Genomic DNA, 16,682 nt, shown 5'->3' on the forward strand with positions numbered 1-16,682 from the left:
GCTGGGCTTGCTGCGCAGATGCCGCCGTTCCACCGGGGTTGCCAACTCTTGTTGTTAATCTATTCCGGGAGGCTTCATGACGTCACGTCTAACGCCACGAATGACTTTACATCAGGAAGGCAAATGCACATGACTATGACATTTAAAAAACCCACTGGACAACGGTACAAATCAGGTTCAACACTGAATATTTATTTCAATGAATGCCCTATCGCTGATCTCCCGGGTGACTCTCAGCAGTCTCCTGGAGATTTCGCTGTAGTTCCTGGAGACGCCGGGGCAACCCTCAGTCCCGCGCAGCCCCCAGTCAGCGGGGAAACCTCCTGCTCGGCCCCTCGCAAGCTGCTTTAGTCTCATCCCCAAACATGGGAAGGGATCAGGCCAGGAGCTGAGACAACCAAGGAACCGGCGCCGGCCCGCGCAGAGGCGGAGACGGTGCGGACCGAACCGCGCAGGAACTCCCCCGCAACCCTGTAGCCCGCGCCCCGCCCCCAGCAAGGGCCTCCGCCGGTCCCGCCCCCGCCCTCGGCCAGTGCTTCCGCTTCGCGGTGTCACCGCCCAACCCTTCCGGCCGGGCAGCGGCTGCGAGGGGGACCCATTACGGGGAGGCACCGGCCGCAGAACCCGGAACCGCCTCCCCGGCTGAGCTACCGCCGCGCGGCTCCAGCCGCTGCCACCGGCCACGGTGAGGGGCGGACCTGTGGGGCGGGCGACGGCGGCATATGACGGGCCGGGTCGGTCCCCTGCCAACTGCCTGGTTGGGAACAGCCGGGCCCCAAGCCGCCGCTTGTGGTTCCCTCCGGCCTGTGCCGCGAGGGCCGGCGCTGACCAGCTCTCGCTTTCCTCCCCCAGCGCTTGGCCGCGGCCGCGGCTCCGCCAGGATGCTGGAGTCCTACGTGACCCCCATCTTAATGAGTTACGTGAATCGCTACATTAAGAACCTGAAGCCCTCGGACCTGCAGCTGTCGCTATGGGGAGGAGACGTGGTCCTGAGCAAGCTGGAGCTGAAGCTGGACGTCCTGGAGCAGGTACGTGGTGCCCTCGTTGCCCTGCGCGGCTTGTTGCAGGTGGCTGACAGTGGCAGCGTTTGTGTTGCTGACGGCTGGGCACCTGCGCTGCCTTCTGTGTTTTGGCACCTTGTTTTTTTTTCCCATCTGAGCCTCTCTGAGGTTTTGGTTTCCTCTGGGCAATGTCTGTCTGCATGGTAAGTTCTGCATCTGCCTGTGTTTGGTGAACAGAGGATCCTTTGCTTCTTGCATACGGTTGGGCTGAGAAGACATCTTTCATCACACACCCATTGCTTTCACCTCAGGGTACAGGCAAGTGCCCGAGCTGCTTCCCCAGTTGGTATTTTTATTTTTGTTTCTATTCCCAAGTGTCATTGTTGTCTTGGTGATGTTAGTCCACACCCATCAGTTAGCTGGTCCATTGCTAATTTATCCTAAATACTCCTGCTGGTATCTGTTCAGGCCAAAACACCAGTCTTCTCTCAGGTGAGGTGGGGTCTCTTAGCTCAGTGGTCTTCTACCTTAGGAGATCAACTTTGGCATTTAAAAGCAACCCAAGATCTACTGTGCACTGCTGCTGCCCCACCTCCCCTTCCTACCTCTCCCCTGCCCAGCAGGTAAGTCTGTGGGGAGGGAGAGGAGGGGGGGCAGATGGAGGCAGAGGGAAAAAAATTATCTGCAGGTGCACCTACCCAGCAGGTGAGTTCCACCTAGCAGGGGCCCCACCCAGCTTTCTCTTGCTCCCGCCTCTGCAGCACTGTCCCTCACTGCAGGGGCCTTGATCTGGCCCCTGCCCTTTCTGTCCCCCACGGAGTGACCTGCTGGGCTGGGGCACACCTGTGCATGCACATAGGCACTCAAGACTCCCACCCCAGCCTTGGATTGACTCCAAGAGGCTCAGAGATCTACCAGTGGATCGAGAGCTGCTGGTTGGTGACCATTGCCTTAGCTTAATCCTGAGCAGCACACGGGTGGCTGCTGTTGAACAACCAGTTGTGCACTTCAACCACCCCAGGCTCTCTCTTTGGGGATAAACCTCAGCACTGACTGACTTAAATTTAATTGCTAGAAATAGCGATCTCCTAAAATGCCTCTCATTCATATTGCAAGGCATTAATTTCTAATATGATAAATTGAGTTAAGAAAGCTTCCCAGGAAATTTATCCTTCAAAGAGCATGGGGTTTTGTAATCAGAACCTTTGTTTCTTCTGCTTCTGAACTTCTTCAGGAATATAAAATGGGTGGAGTATATTGATTTCTACTCTTACCCAGGTTTTCTGGTTGGCTTGATTCTTCCTCCAAGCAGCTGATATTTAGGATAGTCTATGTGCTCTGGAGTTTTTGGTCATGGGAGTTTTGTAGTTTTCTAAGACCTGTTTGCAGTTCATCTTATGTTAGCACATTTCAGTTTGATCAGTTTTCTGGTTGTCTCTGTTTCCTGAAAAAACTTTTTTACATGGTAATTAAGGTGCTGTATGCCTGGTCAATCCATGTTGCCAGCCCAGACTAGGTATTTGGGATTTGGGTTTCAAAATTTGCCTCGACACTTTATGGCTAATAATTTAACCAAATATTTGTTTCCAGCTAATGGCATTGCAGATGATCTTTTTCAAGAATCTCAGCTCACACTTCAATGCCAGGTTCATTGGAAGGAAGTTTGCACCACCCATGATTTCTAGTTAGGTTAAAGGAGAGAGCAAAACCTCTTGTTATTTTCTAGAGCTCAAAGGTCATACAGTACATGCATATTAAGAAAAATAAATGTAAGGCTGCCTTAAATAGTGCCATCTGGTGACATCTTCTGTGACATTACTACTTAGGCCAGGGCTGCATCTGGCCCTTGAGTTAACGTGTGGTTCCTGGGCTCTTGGTCTGGGTGCTGTTTTCCCTCTACTGCTTCAGCTGCTGCTGCAGCTAGAGTTCCAGGGTTCCCTCTCCCTCCAGCTTCTTGCCTCCACCCCTGAGGACAGGGCAGGGTCACATCCTCTGCAGGGCTGAGGGAACCCACAGCCAGACAGCTCCAGGAAATGCACAGCCCCTGTGTGGCATGTCAGCATGGTGCCAGCACCGTGTAGCAGGGTGGGGACAGGGCACAAGCTTCCTGGACAAGGCATGAGGTAGGTGTGTGGTGAGACATGGAGGGGTTCTTGTGTGGTGCAGCATGTGGCCAGGGAGTCTGTCGTCCCTGGTCACTTGGAAGTTATGTAGTCCTGACTTAGGCCATGTAGATGAGGTAGCCAAGCTTTCCAAAATGAAGGGATGAGAATGAAATTATTTGAATCCAGGGAAAACAGGATAATCTGTTGTTAGTGCAGTTTAAGAGATTTGCATTCAGTTAGTAGCTTTGCCATAAACTTGCTTTTTTAAATGAAGCAAGTTTTGTAGGCTCTCATTCTGCATATAATATCTCACTAAGTTCAGTGCAACTGTTTATGCATGTAGAGCTACCCCCATGTATAAGTGCTTGCAGTATTTGGGGCCCTAATATCTTCCTGTCAGTTTTCCATTAGTAAAATAGAATCATCATAGTAAGCAGGAAGATAAAATAGTAGCCATGTTGTTACCTGTATCAATGTTTGTAAATCAGCTGAGAATCTTCTAACACTTCAGTTCTTATAGAAACAAATGTTGCCTCTGGTATGTGTCAGAGGCAACCAATCATAGAAAATTAGTGTTGGAAGGGATCTCAGGAGATCACCTAGTCCAACTCCCTGCTCCAGGCAGGGCCATCGCCAATTAGATCATTCCAGCCAGGGCTGTGTTTAGCTGGGTCTTAAAAACCTCCAAGAATGGTGATTCCACGGCTTTTCTGGGTAGCCTGTTCCAGTGCTTTACTACTGTCCTTGAGAGAGTTTTTCCTAATATCCAGCCTAAACTTCCCTTGTTGCAATTTGAGACCATTACTTCTCCTTGATCTGTCATAGGCTGGAAGGAGGAACCTGCATGTTACTGATGCTGTTCCTTACCAGGTAGGGCTGATAACACAGCTACTTGCAGTATGGGGCAGGAGCAGATATGGAGCTCCCCACGTGCCTGAATCAGCTAGGAGTCAGCTGTGGGGAGGCCAGGGACAGCAGAGCAGTGGCATACAGGGTTGTCTTTCCAGTGCCAGCGTGGCAAATGGTTGATTGGGGGAGAGGCAGGGAGGGGAGACAAGCATGTGGAACAGACACCGGAAGGAGAAACCTGTGTATCACTGCTGCTGTCCCCAGCTGATCTGGGCTTTCTGGACAGCCTCTCCTCACAGCTCCCTGGTAGAGCAGTCTGATACTAAGACAAGGCTGTTGCCCCATGTGGGGGGGGGAACCTTGCTTAAAATCGAATGAATATGACAATTATATTGTTTACAAATTAAATTTAGCAACAGGACAGGTTGTATAAAAAATCTGTGTGGATTTTCCCCCCTTTTTCTGGTAACCCTTGTAGCTTTGTAGCTAAGGTTGAGTTCCAGTTTGTATTTAAATCAAAAGTGTAGCACTTATTCTTTGAGCACAGTGTGAATTTTTCTGAGAATTTTTAAGTAATCTTTAATTAAGTGGAGGTAAGATTAAATTGGATGCAGTCATTTAAGAAATTTTGGATACCAGTGTTTTCCTTATCCTGAATGATTGTAATAATGGACTTTAAAAGACCCTCTCAAACTTTCTATCTTTTAAAAACTGTTTGAGGCTGCAAGTATAGAAATTATGTTCAAATTAACATACTTCATATTTAAATATTCTAATACAGATTATAGCAAGAATAATTTCAACAATTCTGGCATCTCTTAAACAGGTCAGTCCATTGTAGTGTTGGAGGTAATTCAACCACTCATAACTTTGTTTTACAGCTAACTTACATGTTATATTTTTGTTGCTTGTAATGAATCAGGAATGAGGGAGACAGGACACACACCAAATTCTTTTGGGCAGTATTTATATTTAGTATTTTAGAGCCTTAATCATTGACTATGACCCCATTTTGTTAGTCCCTGTACAAACTCAAGTGAGGAGGAGCAGAGCCTTTGATAAAACAATTGGTGTAATTGTCACTGCTTGTTAAAGATTCTATGGCTGCAGTGCTTCCAAGGCTTCCTGTTGTGCTGTTACTCTGTTTCCATTGTCACAAGGCAGCACTGCCCTGAGAGTGTTTTCAGAAATGCAGGAAGACGTATTAAAGAGACAAAGATGCTGGGAATCTGTGGTGGTTTCCTCTCAGGTTTTGTGTTAGGCTAGGCCAGGGGTTGGTAACCCCCGGCACATGTGCTGAGCATGGCATGTGAAGCCATTTTCCTCGGCACGTGTTGGGGGCAGAGAGGCAGCAGCTGTTTGCAGCCTCCTGGCTGCAGCTGGCCCAGCTCTGGGTAGTTGCTGCCAGCCAGGAGCCTGGGCTGCTCCCAGCAGGCAACTGGGAGGCTGCAAGCCCTGCTGGGAGTAGCCTGGGCTCTGTGGCCATCAGCAGCTACCCAGAGCCAGGCCAGCTGCAGCCAGGAGGCTACAAACAACTGCTGCCTCCCCGGCCCTGGCCCCAACAGGTACAGTGCTAGCACCTGCTGCCTTCGCAGAGCCCGGGGCCGGGAGACATTTGGGGCTGGGGCAGGAGAGCAGCAGCTAGTTGTAGCCTCCTGGCTGCAGCCGGCCTCAGCTTTGGGTAGCTGCTGATAGTCATGGAGCCTGGGCTGCTCCCACCAGCTGGCTGGGAGGATAGAAGCTCTGCTACAAGCAGCCCGGGCTCTGTGGCTATCAGCAGCTACCCAGAACCTGGGCTAGCTGCAAATATCTGCTACCTCTCCGCCCTGGACCTGGCCCCAGGCTCTGGGGAGGCAGCACATACCAGCCTTGCTCCCCACTGTGCTGCCCTCGCCGCCGCTTCTGCGGAACAGTGTTGGAACTCGGCTGGTAGGGCATGGCATGGGGTGCAGAAAGCTGCCTGCCGCTCCAAGCTCCCTGCTGCCCTGGCCACACTTCCCCTACAGGAAGGGACAGCAGCAAGGGGCATAACCCTGTGTGCTGCCCATGCTGCTCCCTGCACACAGGGGGAGTGTGACCCAGGCAGCGTGGAGCTTGTAGCAGTAGGCAGCTTCCCTGTATGGCCCTCTGTGCACTGCTGCTCCAGGTCGCACTTGCTTCGCTCCCAGCCCTGCTGCCTTCCCCTGGAGCGTAGCGTGTGCAACCCTGAGCGGCAGCGCACAGAGGGGCTGCGTAGGGAAGCTGCCTGCTGCTGCAAGCTCTGCACTGCCTGGGTCACACTTCTCCTGTGTGCATGGGAGCAGCGTGGGCAGCTTGTTCCCCTTGCTGCTGCCCCTGCCTGGAGGGGAAGTGTGGCTAGGGCAGCAGGGAGCTCAGAGCAGGCAGCGTTCTACGCTCCCTGCTGTGCCCTGTCGTTCCGGTTCCAACACTGCTCTAGAGAAGCAGCGGTGAGGCAGCACAGTGGGGAGCATCACTGGTATTTGCTGCCTCTCTGGAACCCGGGGTCGGGGCTGGGAGGCAGCAGAAGTTTGCAGCTGGGGCTTTGCGTGGGAGGCAAGGGGCACAAGCAGGGCATCCTGCCATGTACCCCCTGCCCTCATTTTATTTTTCTGGCATGCCCGCACTCCAAGGTAGGTATTGTGGGGTTTTTGGCACTCTGGCCAAAAAACGTGGCCTACCCCTGGGCTAGGCTGTATTATAGCAGAATAAACCAAGAGGTCACTTGGAAAGTAAGGGCTAGATTCACCTATATGTTTTGACAGCTTTATGATACTTTGCAAAGCAGCTCTAAACCCAATTTAGGTAACTAGCATGCTGTGGCAAGTCTGCTTCTAAAGTAAAAAGACAATCTAAAGTTTTTACTCTTTATCTTTAAATTGTTAGCGGTATTGAAAAAGCATTCTTATTGCGTTTGTAGCTTAGTGTTGCGCTATCATCTGACTGAATAGGTTGTCACCTACAAAAGCTTATGCCTCTGAACTGGTTAGTCTCTAAGGGCATTTATACACATACATTTTTGTCCCGCAATTTGCCAGAAATCCAGTGGGTCAGAGCAGACTCAATTAATCAAGTCTGTTCTGCACGCGAGCTGATGCGCACCACACTGCACCGTATGCATTTGTATAAGTGACGGAAAATGGTGGCAGTGCACTTTTGAACTAAAGCACCTTCGATGCATTTTATTTCAAAAGCATGCTGCTGCCATTTTCTCAGCGTTGACATGCATTTTGCTGCTTATACAACTGCATGTGTTGCAGTGCTGGGCACAACTATGTGTACAAATGCTCTAAGCTACCACCACCCTTGGAAACTACATTTTTGTTGAAAACAAGAAATTTCCATTTCAAAGTGGCATTAAAATAATTAATATTGAATACTTAGTGGAATGTTAAGACAGAAATAGTACAGGAGTATTGTTATTATTCAGAAGGCAAGTTAGAAACCAAGGCAATTCAGCATTCAGTTTGTTTTCATGTTTAAGTATGGAAATGAACAGTTAAGGCATTCAACTTAACTCTGTCTTGTGGAGAAACCACTAGGTAGAAAACTATGAAAAATTCTGATGTCTTTAAAAATTAGCTTAGTATAATCTAGAATTGCAAAAATAAGATAATCAGCATAATTGTACAAATATTACATGACATCACTGTGTTATATAATTTGCAGAACAGAGTTGTATGGGAGGCAGAAGAGTTTGATTTTTAACATGGAATAGTGCTTATCTTCCCTGTGTCACACATTTTAAAGAATCAGATTTGAGGTCTAGGAAGACCATCTGATCTAATGTCCTGAGTAATAAAGGCCAAAGAATCTAACTCAGTCACTTCTGCATAAAGTCCATGACTTCTATAGCTTAATTTTGACTTCAGCTCCACTTCTTCATTAAAAAAAATGCTTGCTTTTATTCAAAGGGTTTTCTGTGTCTTGAAGGAAGCTTTAGATAAAAATGGGAATTTGTGTTAAATCATATGGTAAATAATGGAAAAAAGCTATTTTAGAATGTCTTTTAAAGTAAACCCAGAATTCCCACATGTAAGGGCAAATCAAGATCTAAATAAACATTGCAGTACTGATGATTGGCATAGGAATTAAATATCTGCGAGATGAGTAGATTAGCTTACTTTTGTAACTCACTTTGCTGGTAGCTTACTATCTTCCTGTGCGAAAACCTTGCCTGGATACTGTTTTTTTTAATAAGAAAACACAGTGTTTCTCGTTCTTATGCCCATTTACATCAGCTTTTTGAAAACCATAACAAATAAAACATTTGGTTTCATTTATCATAAATGGTGAATGTAGCAACTACCTGCTACAATATAGGACCTGTTTTTTAGTGGTTTAAAGAACTTTGCCAAAGTCAGAGTTAGGCCATTCATTTTAAACTTTCCTATGCTGGGTCTCTGTCTAAGGCTGAATTTTTTTGGGAAAGTTTCAGTTAGAATGATTCATCTGTTTCCATGAGTGAGTGAAAAAATGTGGAAAAAAATTCTGTTCTTCTTTAAAACATTCTTAAACCTTCTCTTTGAGAAACTCTAGCCCCTCCATATTTTGGAGTATGAACTTGGAATGTAGTGTGTGCATGTGTGTGGGAGTCTTGTCAGAGAAGAGTCTGTTGTTGTCTTTATAGTAAGTCAGTCAAATTTGACCAAATTAAAAGATTTTTTGAAAATTTGCAGCTCTCATATGGTTCCTAAGGTTTGTTGGAATTTGGTAGCTATCTTGTCTGGAGTTTCCACCTGCAGTGAGTGTATTTCATTGTCATAGCATCTTTGTGCCTGATGAGGATGCAGAGAGGGATGAGGAAGGGTGATAAAGAGCCTAAAGGGGAAGGAGGTTAAGAGCGGTGGCTGGGACTGAGGGACAAGTGTAAGACAGGAGAGGGGATGCAGACAACTAGGGGACATGGCAGGAGCACAGATTGGGATGGAATGGCTAAAGCAGTGGCTGGATAGTAATAAGAACATAGTTTCTTAGTTGGTGGGGTCGGAAGGGAGCTGAGCAGATCATCAGGTCCAACCCCCTGCCATGGCAGGAAAGAATGCTGGGGTCAGAGGACCCCGGCAAGATGTCTATCTACCCTCCCCTTAAAGGGTAGGAGTGAGGACCACTTCCCTTGGAAGTTGGTTCCAGATCCTAGCCGTCCTGACTGTGAAGCAGTGCTTCCTGATATCCAGCCTGAATCTGCTTTCTGTCAGCTTATGGCTGTTGTTCCTTGTTACTCCCAGGGCAACAGGGACTCTCCCATTGCCTGCAGGTCTCCCTTGGCCAGTTTATAGACATCCACCAGATCCCCTCTGCCTCCTCTTGTGGAGGCTGAACAGGTTCAGGTCCTGTAGCCTATCCTCGTAGGACCTGCCCTGCTACCCCCGATCATGTGAATGGCCCTCCTTTGGATGCTCTCAATGTTGTCCACATTCCTCCTGAAGTGCAACACCCAGAACTGGACGCAGTACTCCAACTAGGGCCTGACCAAGGTCGAATAGAGAGGGAGGATCACCTCCTTGGCCCCACTTGTAATGCATCTGTGGATGCATGACAAGGTACAGTTAGCCTTTCTGACTGCATTGGTGGCCCATGTTTATCTTTGAATCAATAATGACTCCAAGATCCTTTTCTGCCTCTGTGCTGACGAGAGAGGAGTTCCCCAGCCTGTAGGTATGCTGCTGGTTCTTCCTCCTCAGGAGCAGCACCTTGCACTTGTCAGTGTTGAAACCCATCCTATTCTCATCCGCCCACCCCTGTAACCTGTCCAGATCTGATTGCAGCTTGTACCTCCCCTTTAGCGTGCCCACCTCCCCCAACATCTTAGTGTCATCTGTGAATTTGAACAAGGTGCTTTTCACCCCCTCATCCAAGTCGCTAATGAAGATGTTGAACAGTGCAGGCCTGAGGACCGAGCCCTGGGGGACCCCACTGCACGTATCCCTCCAGATCGAAAATGACCCATCCGCTACCACTCTCTGGGTGCGGCCCTTCAGCCAGTTGGCAACCCATCTGACCACGTAGGGATTGACACCACAGTCGCCTAGTTTTTTAATGAGAATGGGGTGAGAGACTTTTCTAAAGTCCAGAAGACTACGTCCACCGGGACACCTGCATCCAAGGATTTAGTGACCTGATCATAGAAGGCCACCAAGTTGGTCTGACAGGACCTGCCTCTGATGAACCCATATTGGTTGCCCCTAAGCATATACTCCCCTGCTTGCCCTTCGCAGATGTGCTCCTGGATAATTTTCTCAAACAGCTTCCCCAGGGCCGAGGTAACACTAATAGGCGGATAGCTTCCTGGGTTTTCCCTTGTCCCTTTTTTGAAAATGGGAACCACATTGGCCCTCTTCCAGTCCTCTGGCACCTTGCCAGAGCACCATGAGTGCTTGTAAAGCTGTGCCAGGGATCCTGCAATGACCTCTGCTAATTCCCTTAGCACTCTGGGGTGGAGATCGCCAGGACCTGCTGATTTGGACGTGTCCAGTCCCACCAGGTGGTCCCTGACTAGCCCCACTCTGAGTCTGGGCCTGGCTGTGCTTCCCCTGGGACTGTCAGGGATCATGATGGGGGGGATGACCTAGTCCCTGCTCAGAAAAATGGAGGCAAAGAAGTTGTTAAATAAGTTAGCTTTGACGTCTGGTGCGACCACCAGACTTCCTAGCGTGTCCTGCAGAGGCACCATGTTACCCAGAACCTTCTTTTTACCCCCTATGTATTTAAAAAAGGACTTCTTGTTGTCCTTGATCCGGGTTGCTAGTCCCAGTTCCATCTCCACCTTGGCCTTCCTATATGAGCAGAGCAGATGAAAGGTCTGGGGGTAACAGTCAGAAGAGAATGGGATGGGGAGTGATGGGATGGAAAAGTTTGTTATTATTATAGCAGACTGATGAATTTGGGTTTGAAATTGAGTCCTTGGCCTCATCATGTCTTTGTTGTCTAGCAAATAGCTATAAAATGTACCAGTGAAATATGGTAGTGTTAGAGTGGTGTTGTAGTCATGTCTGCATTGTCACCCTTTAGTGAAAATTCACATAGAAGCTGTTGCTGCTACCGGTTACTTCATTAGCTAAAGTGGAGAGGTCTGCAAAAGGTCCTAGCTCTGGTGATGACCCTTATGGGATCATTTTAATTCTGCAGGCTGAAACTTTTTTTTATCATTTGAATTTTAGAGAAGTATTCTTTTTTTCTTTTCTTTTAAATGTAAAAGTTGCAAAGTCAGGCACTCAGAAATTAGGAAATGCCTACACACAAAAGGACCAGAATAGGGCAACCTTATTTCTGGGATTATGCTATAATCTTTCATTAAACAGTTAGCTAATATTGTTTCCTCAGGAGCATTATCTCTGTTAGTGCACAGAATATGCTTTGGCTATGAATTGAAACGGCATTGTAAATTAAATGTTTGTAGGATTCCTGCCTTGGTTACAAAAAGGAAGAGTTTTTTTAAGTGATATTTTTATTGGACCAATCACTCCCGTTAGGAATGATTTTAGACAAGCAGTTGGGCACCAAGTACCCTTCCTTATGTCGGTGAAAGAAGCAGGTACAGTACTTGTCTATCTTCTTCCTGTCCCCCTGCTACTCAGGTGAGTGGGTGGCATCAAAATTTGGGGTGACTGCAGCCTCGTCCCTGAGCTGCCGGAGCCTGCTCTGAGTCCAGCCACCATTGAGAGAAGCCCCACACAGCGCTGGCTCCACTTCCACCCTGCAGTTGCAGCCTGCCTCACACTGTGCAGATCTGGGTGTGCCCCCCCCGGGGTGTAAGCATCAGTGGGAGCCTCCTTCACCCCATGAGCCACACCTCTGTCCTGTACCCCCTGCCATCCTGGCTGGCCCCCTCCCCAACTACAGGGGGTGTTGATCTGCACTCCCCTATGCCCCTTCCCTCTCCCCTCTCCTTCCAATGGACTTACCTGCTGATGGCAGCTGTATCAGACTGGTATCAGCTGAAATGCCTCCTTAAATACCGGCTATTGGTATTGGCCCCCAAAATCTCTATCGCTGCACCCCTAGTAAACACCTTATTAAATTTCTTGGGTACAGTTCTTATTTCATTCCAATGTGTTGGTGTCACACGTCTCCTACCAGGAAGCCAGCTATTAGATTAAGGAGGGGGATCAACGTAGAGACTGTGCAGGCCTCTCGGGCCCTCTGGGGCTTTAGCAGGTTGACACGATATATCTCTGTACCCTGCCATTTCCCCACTAGGTAGATTTCGTAATTTACTTGGCCTCCTCAGGATCTCAGAAGGGCCTTGCCACTTCACCAGTAACTTATTCTTGGAGGAGGGGAGTAACAGTAAGACTAAGTCTCCTGTCTGATGCACCTGGAGCCTGGCATTCTTACTTTATTGCTGCTCTTGTGCGTGCTTGGCACCCTTCAGATTTTCCTTTGTGAAGGTCTCTACTAGGTCTAATCTTTCTTGTAACTTCAAGTTGTTCTGGACTATTTCCTGTGTTGCTGTTCCTTGGGCCTACCAGGATTCCTGTAAGAGGTCTAGCACATCCCAAGGCTGCCTCCCATATAGTAATTCAAAGGGTGAAAACCCCATTGGAGAACTGTGGGATCTCCTGAGTACCAAACAACAAGTAGGTTGTTGTTGAGGTTCCTCTGAAACAAATTTTCACAACATCCCCTTTAGTGTTCAGTTAACTCTTTTGACCAGCCCATCTGATCTAGAAGTCCCTGACACTGCATCCTCTGGAGGGGGGTCCAGACTTCGAACCCTGATTCCTTTTCCTGAGCATTTCTGCTGACTGGAGACGGCCTCCTGTCTGACCTGCTTACTGGTCTTGGTATGACTTAGGTTGAGGCCCAAAGAGCTCAGGGTCCAAAAATGGAAGTATCTCCCCTAGCTGTGGTTCGGTGGGATTGAGGTAAGTCTGGCTTCTGTTCGCTTTTCGCGGTAGCCATATCAGCTTGTCCGGAGCCCCAGTCTCACCCCACCACCATGGGATAGATGAAATGGCTGGCCATCACAACCCTCACATGATCTTATTGTCCCGCAGGTGGACATTCGGGTGTCCCCATGAGTGTTTATGACATGCATATTTCCCTACTGGTATGTCAGCCTGATTCAAAAATCAGTTGTGCAAAATTCTGTCCCTAGCCCGAATCAATGTGCCCTACCACTAGGACTGTAAATATCGTTAAAAATATTTGTGCAGCTTCCTCTAATTATATTGGTTAAACAGTTAACTGATAATCTAGCAGCTTCCATGCAGCTGCTTCTGGGAGCCAGTCCCAGCTCCAGGGGCCCTTTGACTAGGAGGAGGCAAGGGCAGCCAGACAACATTGCCTATGTGAAGCCCTTTGTTGGGAGGGAGGGAGCTTCTGTGAACCAGCAGCTAATTGCTTAATTGATGAGTTATTTTCTCTGATTTAAAAATTGAAAATTCTCTGATTAAAAAATCAAAATCCATGATAAAAATTAAAAGGCCCCCCACAAACCCCCCGAGCACTGCTGGTTGTCCTCACTCCCCCCCACAACCTCCTCAGCCCTCCTGATGCCCCTCACTACCCCACAACAGCCCCCCCGATCCACACATGGAGGCACAAGCATGCAGATACAGATGCACACACAGACACTGACACCCACCCCAGCAGGTAAGTGTGTGGGGAGGGAAGGGGTGGGGCAGGGCAGGGGAAAGGGAAGGTGTTGGGGGGCAGATCAAGAAGAGGGCACCTGTGCCCACGCCCAGGAGCAGGGCTGGGGGGTGAGGGCAGGGGCACCTGATGGGGAGGGGGTTCGCATATGAAGGCTGCCACCGCAGCTCTGTTGCGGCACCTTGCGCTGCCATTCTGTGGCCAGCTGAACAGCTTTGTGGGCAAGCGGTGTGGGGCATGGCAGTGATTGTGGCTGCCGTGTGTGGGCTGCATACATGCTGCCTAGTTGAGAGTTTGCATGAGGCAGCTGCCACTGCCCTGCCGCTTATGCCCTGCCACTGGCTGCATGGCTCTGTGGCAGTGTGGAGTGGTGACAGCTGCATGCCAGGCCCCTCCACCCCCCGTCCGCGGGTCCTGCTCTGCAGACAAGCGTCAGCGGTGGTGTGAGGTTGTGGTGACTGCCATGTGCAAACCCTTCTTCCCTCCCTCCCACTGGCTGGCTGGGCAGCACACAGCAGCCCCCATCAGCATCCCAGGCCACCTCTGCTGCTTGTCTAAGAAGCTGTGCCTGCAGATGGGGGGGCTTGCACATGATGGCCGCGGCTGCTACCACACTGCTGTGGCTGCCCCATGGCTGCCTGCACAGCTCCGCAGGCATGGCTCCATGGTGGCAATGGTGGCATGGGGAATTTTTCTACGCAGCGGCTGCTGCTGTGGGCACGGCTCCATAGGTAAGTGGCAGCGGTGGTGGCCACTGTGTGCAAACCTCCTCCCCCCCTGCCCCCAACAGTCATCATCCCTTGCTGCTGCTACGTAGCCATGGCCATAGAGCTGTGCAGCTGGCCGCAGAGCAGCAGTGCAGTGGCAGCTGCCTCTTGTGAGCACCTCCCCGACCAGCCGGCTGGGCAGCACACATGCAGCCCTCATGTGGCAGCTACCACTGCCCTGCGCCACTTGTCTGCAAAGCTGTGTGACCAACTGCAGGAAGGCCGTGGTGGCAGTGGCAGCCTATGTGTGCGTACCCCACCTCAGGCCAGCCGGCTGGGCGGCACACATGCAGCCCTCACGTGGCAGCCACCACTGCCTTGCGCCACTTGTCCGCAAAGCTGTGTCACCAGCTACAGGAAGGGAGTGTAGGCCATGGTGGCAGTGGCGGCCTATGTATGCATACCCCCCTTAGGCTGGCCGGCTGCTTCTGGGAGTGGGATGAGGTGGGGGGGGGCAGGGAGGAGCTGTGGTGTGCCATCTGGGGCCGATGGCTCCTCCTGCTCCCTCAGCCACCTTCCCCAGTCCTACCCCGCAACCCTCAAGTCCCACTTACCTCCAGGCTCCAGGGGCGATGGATGAAGGGTGAGCCTGAGTCCAGCCTTGACTGACTCAGAAGCTCAGTCCCCTCCTTTCCCCCTTTCCCTCCCCCTCTGGGCAGGGCTGAGGGTTTCTTACCCTTTCTGCAATCAGGTCTTGCAGGCTGGAACTCTGCCGGCCTGCAAGAGCTCTGTGCAAAAGCAGAGAATTTGTGGATTTCTTTGATAAAAACAGGGAATCTGTGGTTTTCTCTGTTTTTCTGTGGGAAGTGGAAAACCCGGATCCCTGGATTAGGCTGCTGGCTGTTTTGCTCTTAGGTTATGAGTACTAGTCCCCTTGCCTTTCCACCCTCCTGCCTGCCCTGTTGCCTTCTGACTTCTGCTAGGGCACTGTGCGACTTCTCCCCCCTTTCCCTGTCACATTGCATTAGCCCCAAGCTAAAGGATAACTAGTAAGCTAACTGCTTATTATCGCACTTATTTGTTAAACGATTAATCGTTTAACCTTTTGCATCCCTACCTCATGGACTTCTATTTTGACCGGGACCACATATATCCCTTAGGTCTGGGCTCTCCTGCCTCCTGTGACAGAGGCATGAGTGTATCCACAGTCCTTATGCAGGTAGTCTTGATATTGATGGCCTTTCTCTCCCCATCGGAAGCATGTCATCTGAGCCTCCTTTTCTCCTTCTGGGCTACTGGGATGTGCCAGATGGCTTTACTCTCTGGCAGGGCCACCTAAGGGCCGTCCTTCTGGTTGGGGTCTCAGTGGAAATGGAGGTAGTTCCCCTACTGGAGGACTCCCTGAAGACCCAGGCTGTTTTCCCAGTAAGCCCAATCTCCTCAGGTTCAGAGTTTGTCAGCTTCCCCAGGAATTCTGAAAATCTTATTCTCCCAACATGAAGTCCTTAGCTTTCTGGGTAGCCTCTTCCATGCTGGCCATCCAGTGGTGATGCACCCAACTGTGGACTTTTGCTGGGAGGATGGTGCAGAACTGTTGTAATGTTACTGGTTCCACAATCTCCACCACTAACTAGGAGTCCAAGTTTAGCCAGTGGGTGCACAAGTCTTTTAACTTCTCGGCCATGGCCCAGGGTTGGGTACTTAGGTCCCAGCTCTCTAACTGAAACTTGTGGTGATAAGCCTTCTTCATTAGACCCAATTGGTGCAGCGTGGGTGCTTTGAACGTCTTGTAATCTTGGGGCATGTCTGCTCCAAGGGCCTGGTTAGTGGCCTGTGCTTTCCCAGTTACCAGGGGGGCCATCCTTGTAGCCCTTGTGTCCTGTGGCCACTAATAGGTCTCTGCCACCTGTTCAGAAATTTTGAGAGAAGCCTCTAGCTCATTTGCAGGCCCCATCTTGGCGCAGACTCCAGCCGCTATCATCAAGGATCCAGATGACTCACCAACATGGGTGGGGGTCTGCCTCCACTTCAGCTGCTGTCTCAGAAACTCCTGCTGTTGTAGCTGCTGCTTCCTCTGGAACTGCTGCAGTTGCTGCTGCTGCTGCTTCTGGAATTGCTGTTGCTGGAGTTGCAGCAGCAAGAACAGCAGCTGTTTCAGCCGCTCCGAGTCCTCTAGCCATTTTATCAGGGCTCTTGCCTCCATTACTAGAGTTGGTTTTACAATGTCCATGTTCTTCAGTGGGTTGTCACTGTTTACAGTACAGTTTTGTTTTCCTTGAGTCAGTCCCCATAGGAAACAACATCATCACAAAATAAACAAATATATAAACAGTAAAGGGCTAACTCGCACCCTGCAGTCTTTTCCCAGACCCTGAGAGTGGAATCATGGCTCTGGGCTGCCACCTCAGCTTTTCCTGGGAGCTTTA

At 49.9% G+C, this 16,682-nt stretch overlaps 1 protein-coding gene across 1 annotated transcript in view; it reads left to right on the forward strand.

The window, feature by feature from the left end:
- Positions 1-761: 761 nt before the first annotated feature.
- Positions 762-16,682, forward strand: part of VPS13B (vacuolar protein sorting 13 homolog B) — an 869,608-nt gene continuing 853,687 nt past the window's right edge. The window contains exon 1 of the mRNA XM_019545488.1: positions 762-1,028. Coding sequence (XP_019401033.1) covers positions 882-1,028 — 147 coding nt within the window. The 5' untranslated portion in view covers positions 762-881. The remainder of the gene's footprint in view (positions 1,029-16,682) is intronic.

This window comes from Crocodylus porosus, unplaced genomic scaffold, assembly GCF_001723895.1.
Source record: "Crocodylus porosus isolate Cpor-Errol unplaced genomic scaffold, CroPor_comp1, whole genome shotgun sequence".
NCBI lineage: Eukaryota > Metazoa > Chordata > Crocodylia > Crocodylidae > Crocodylus > Crocodylus porosus.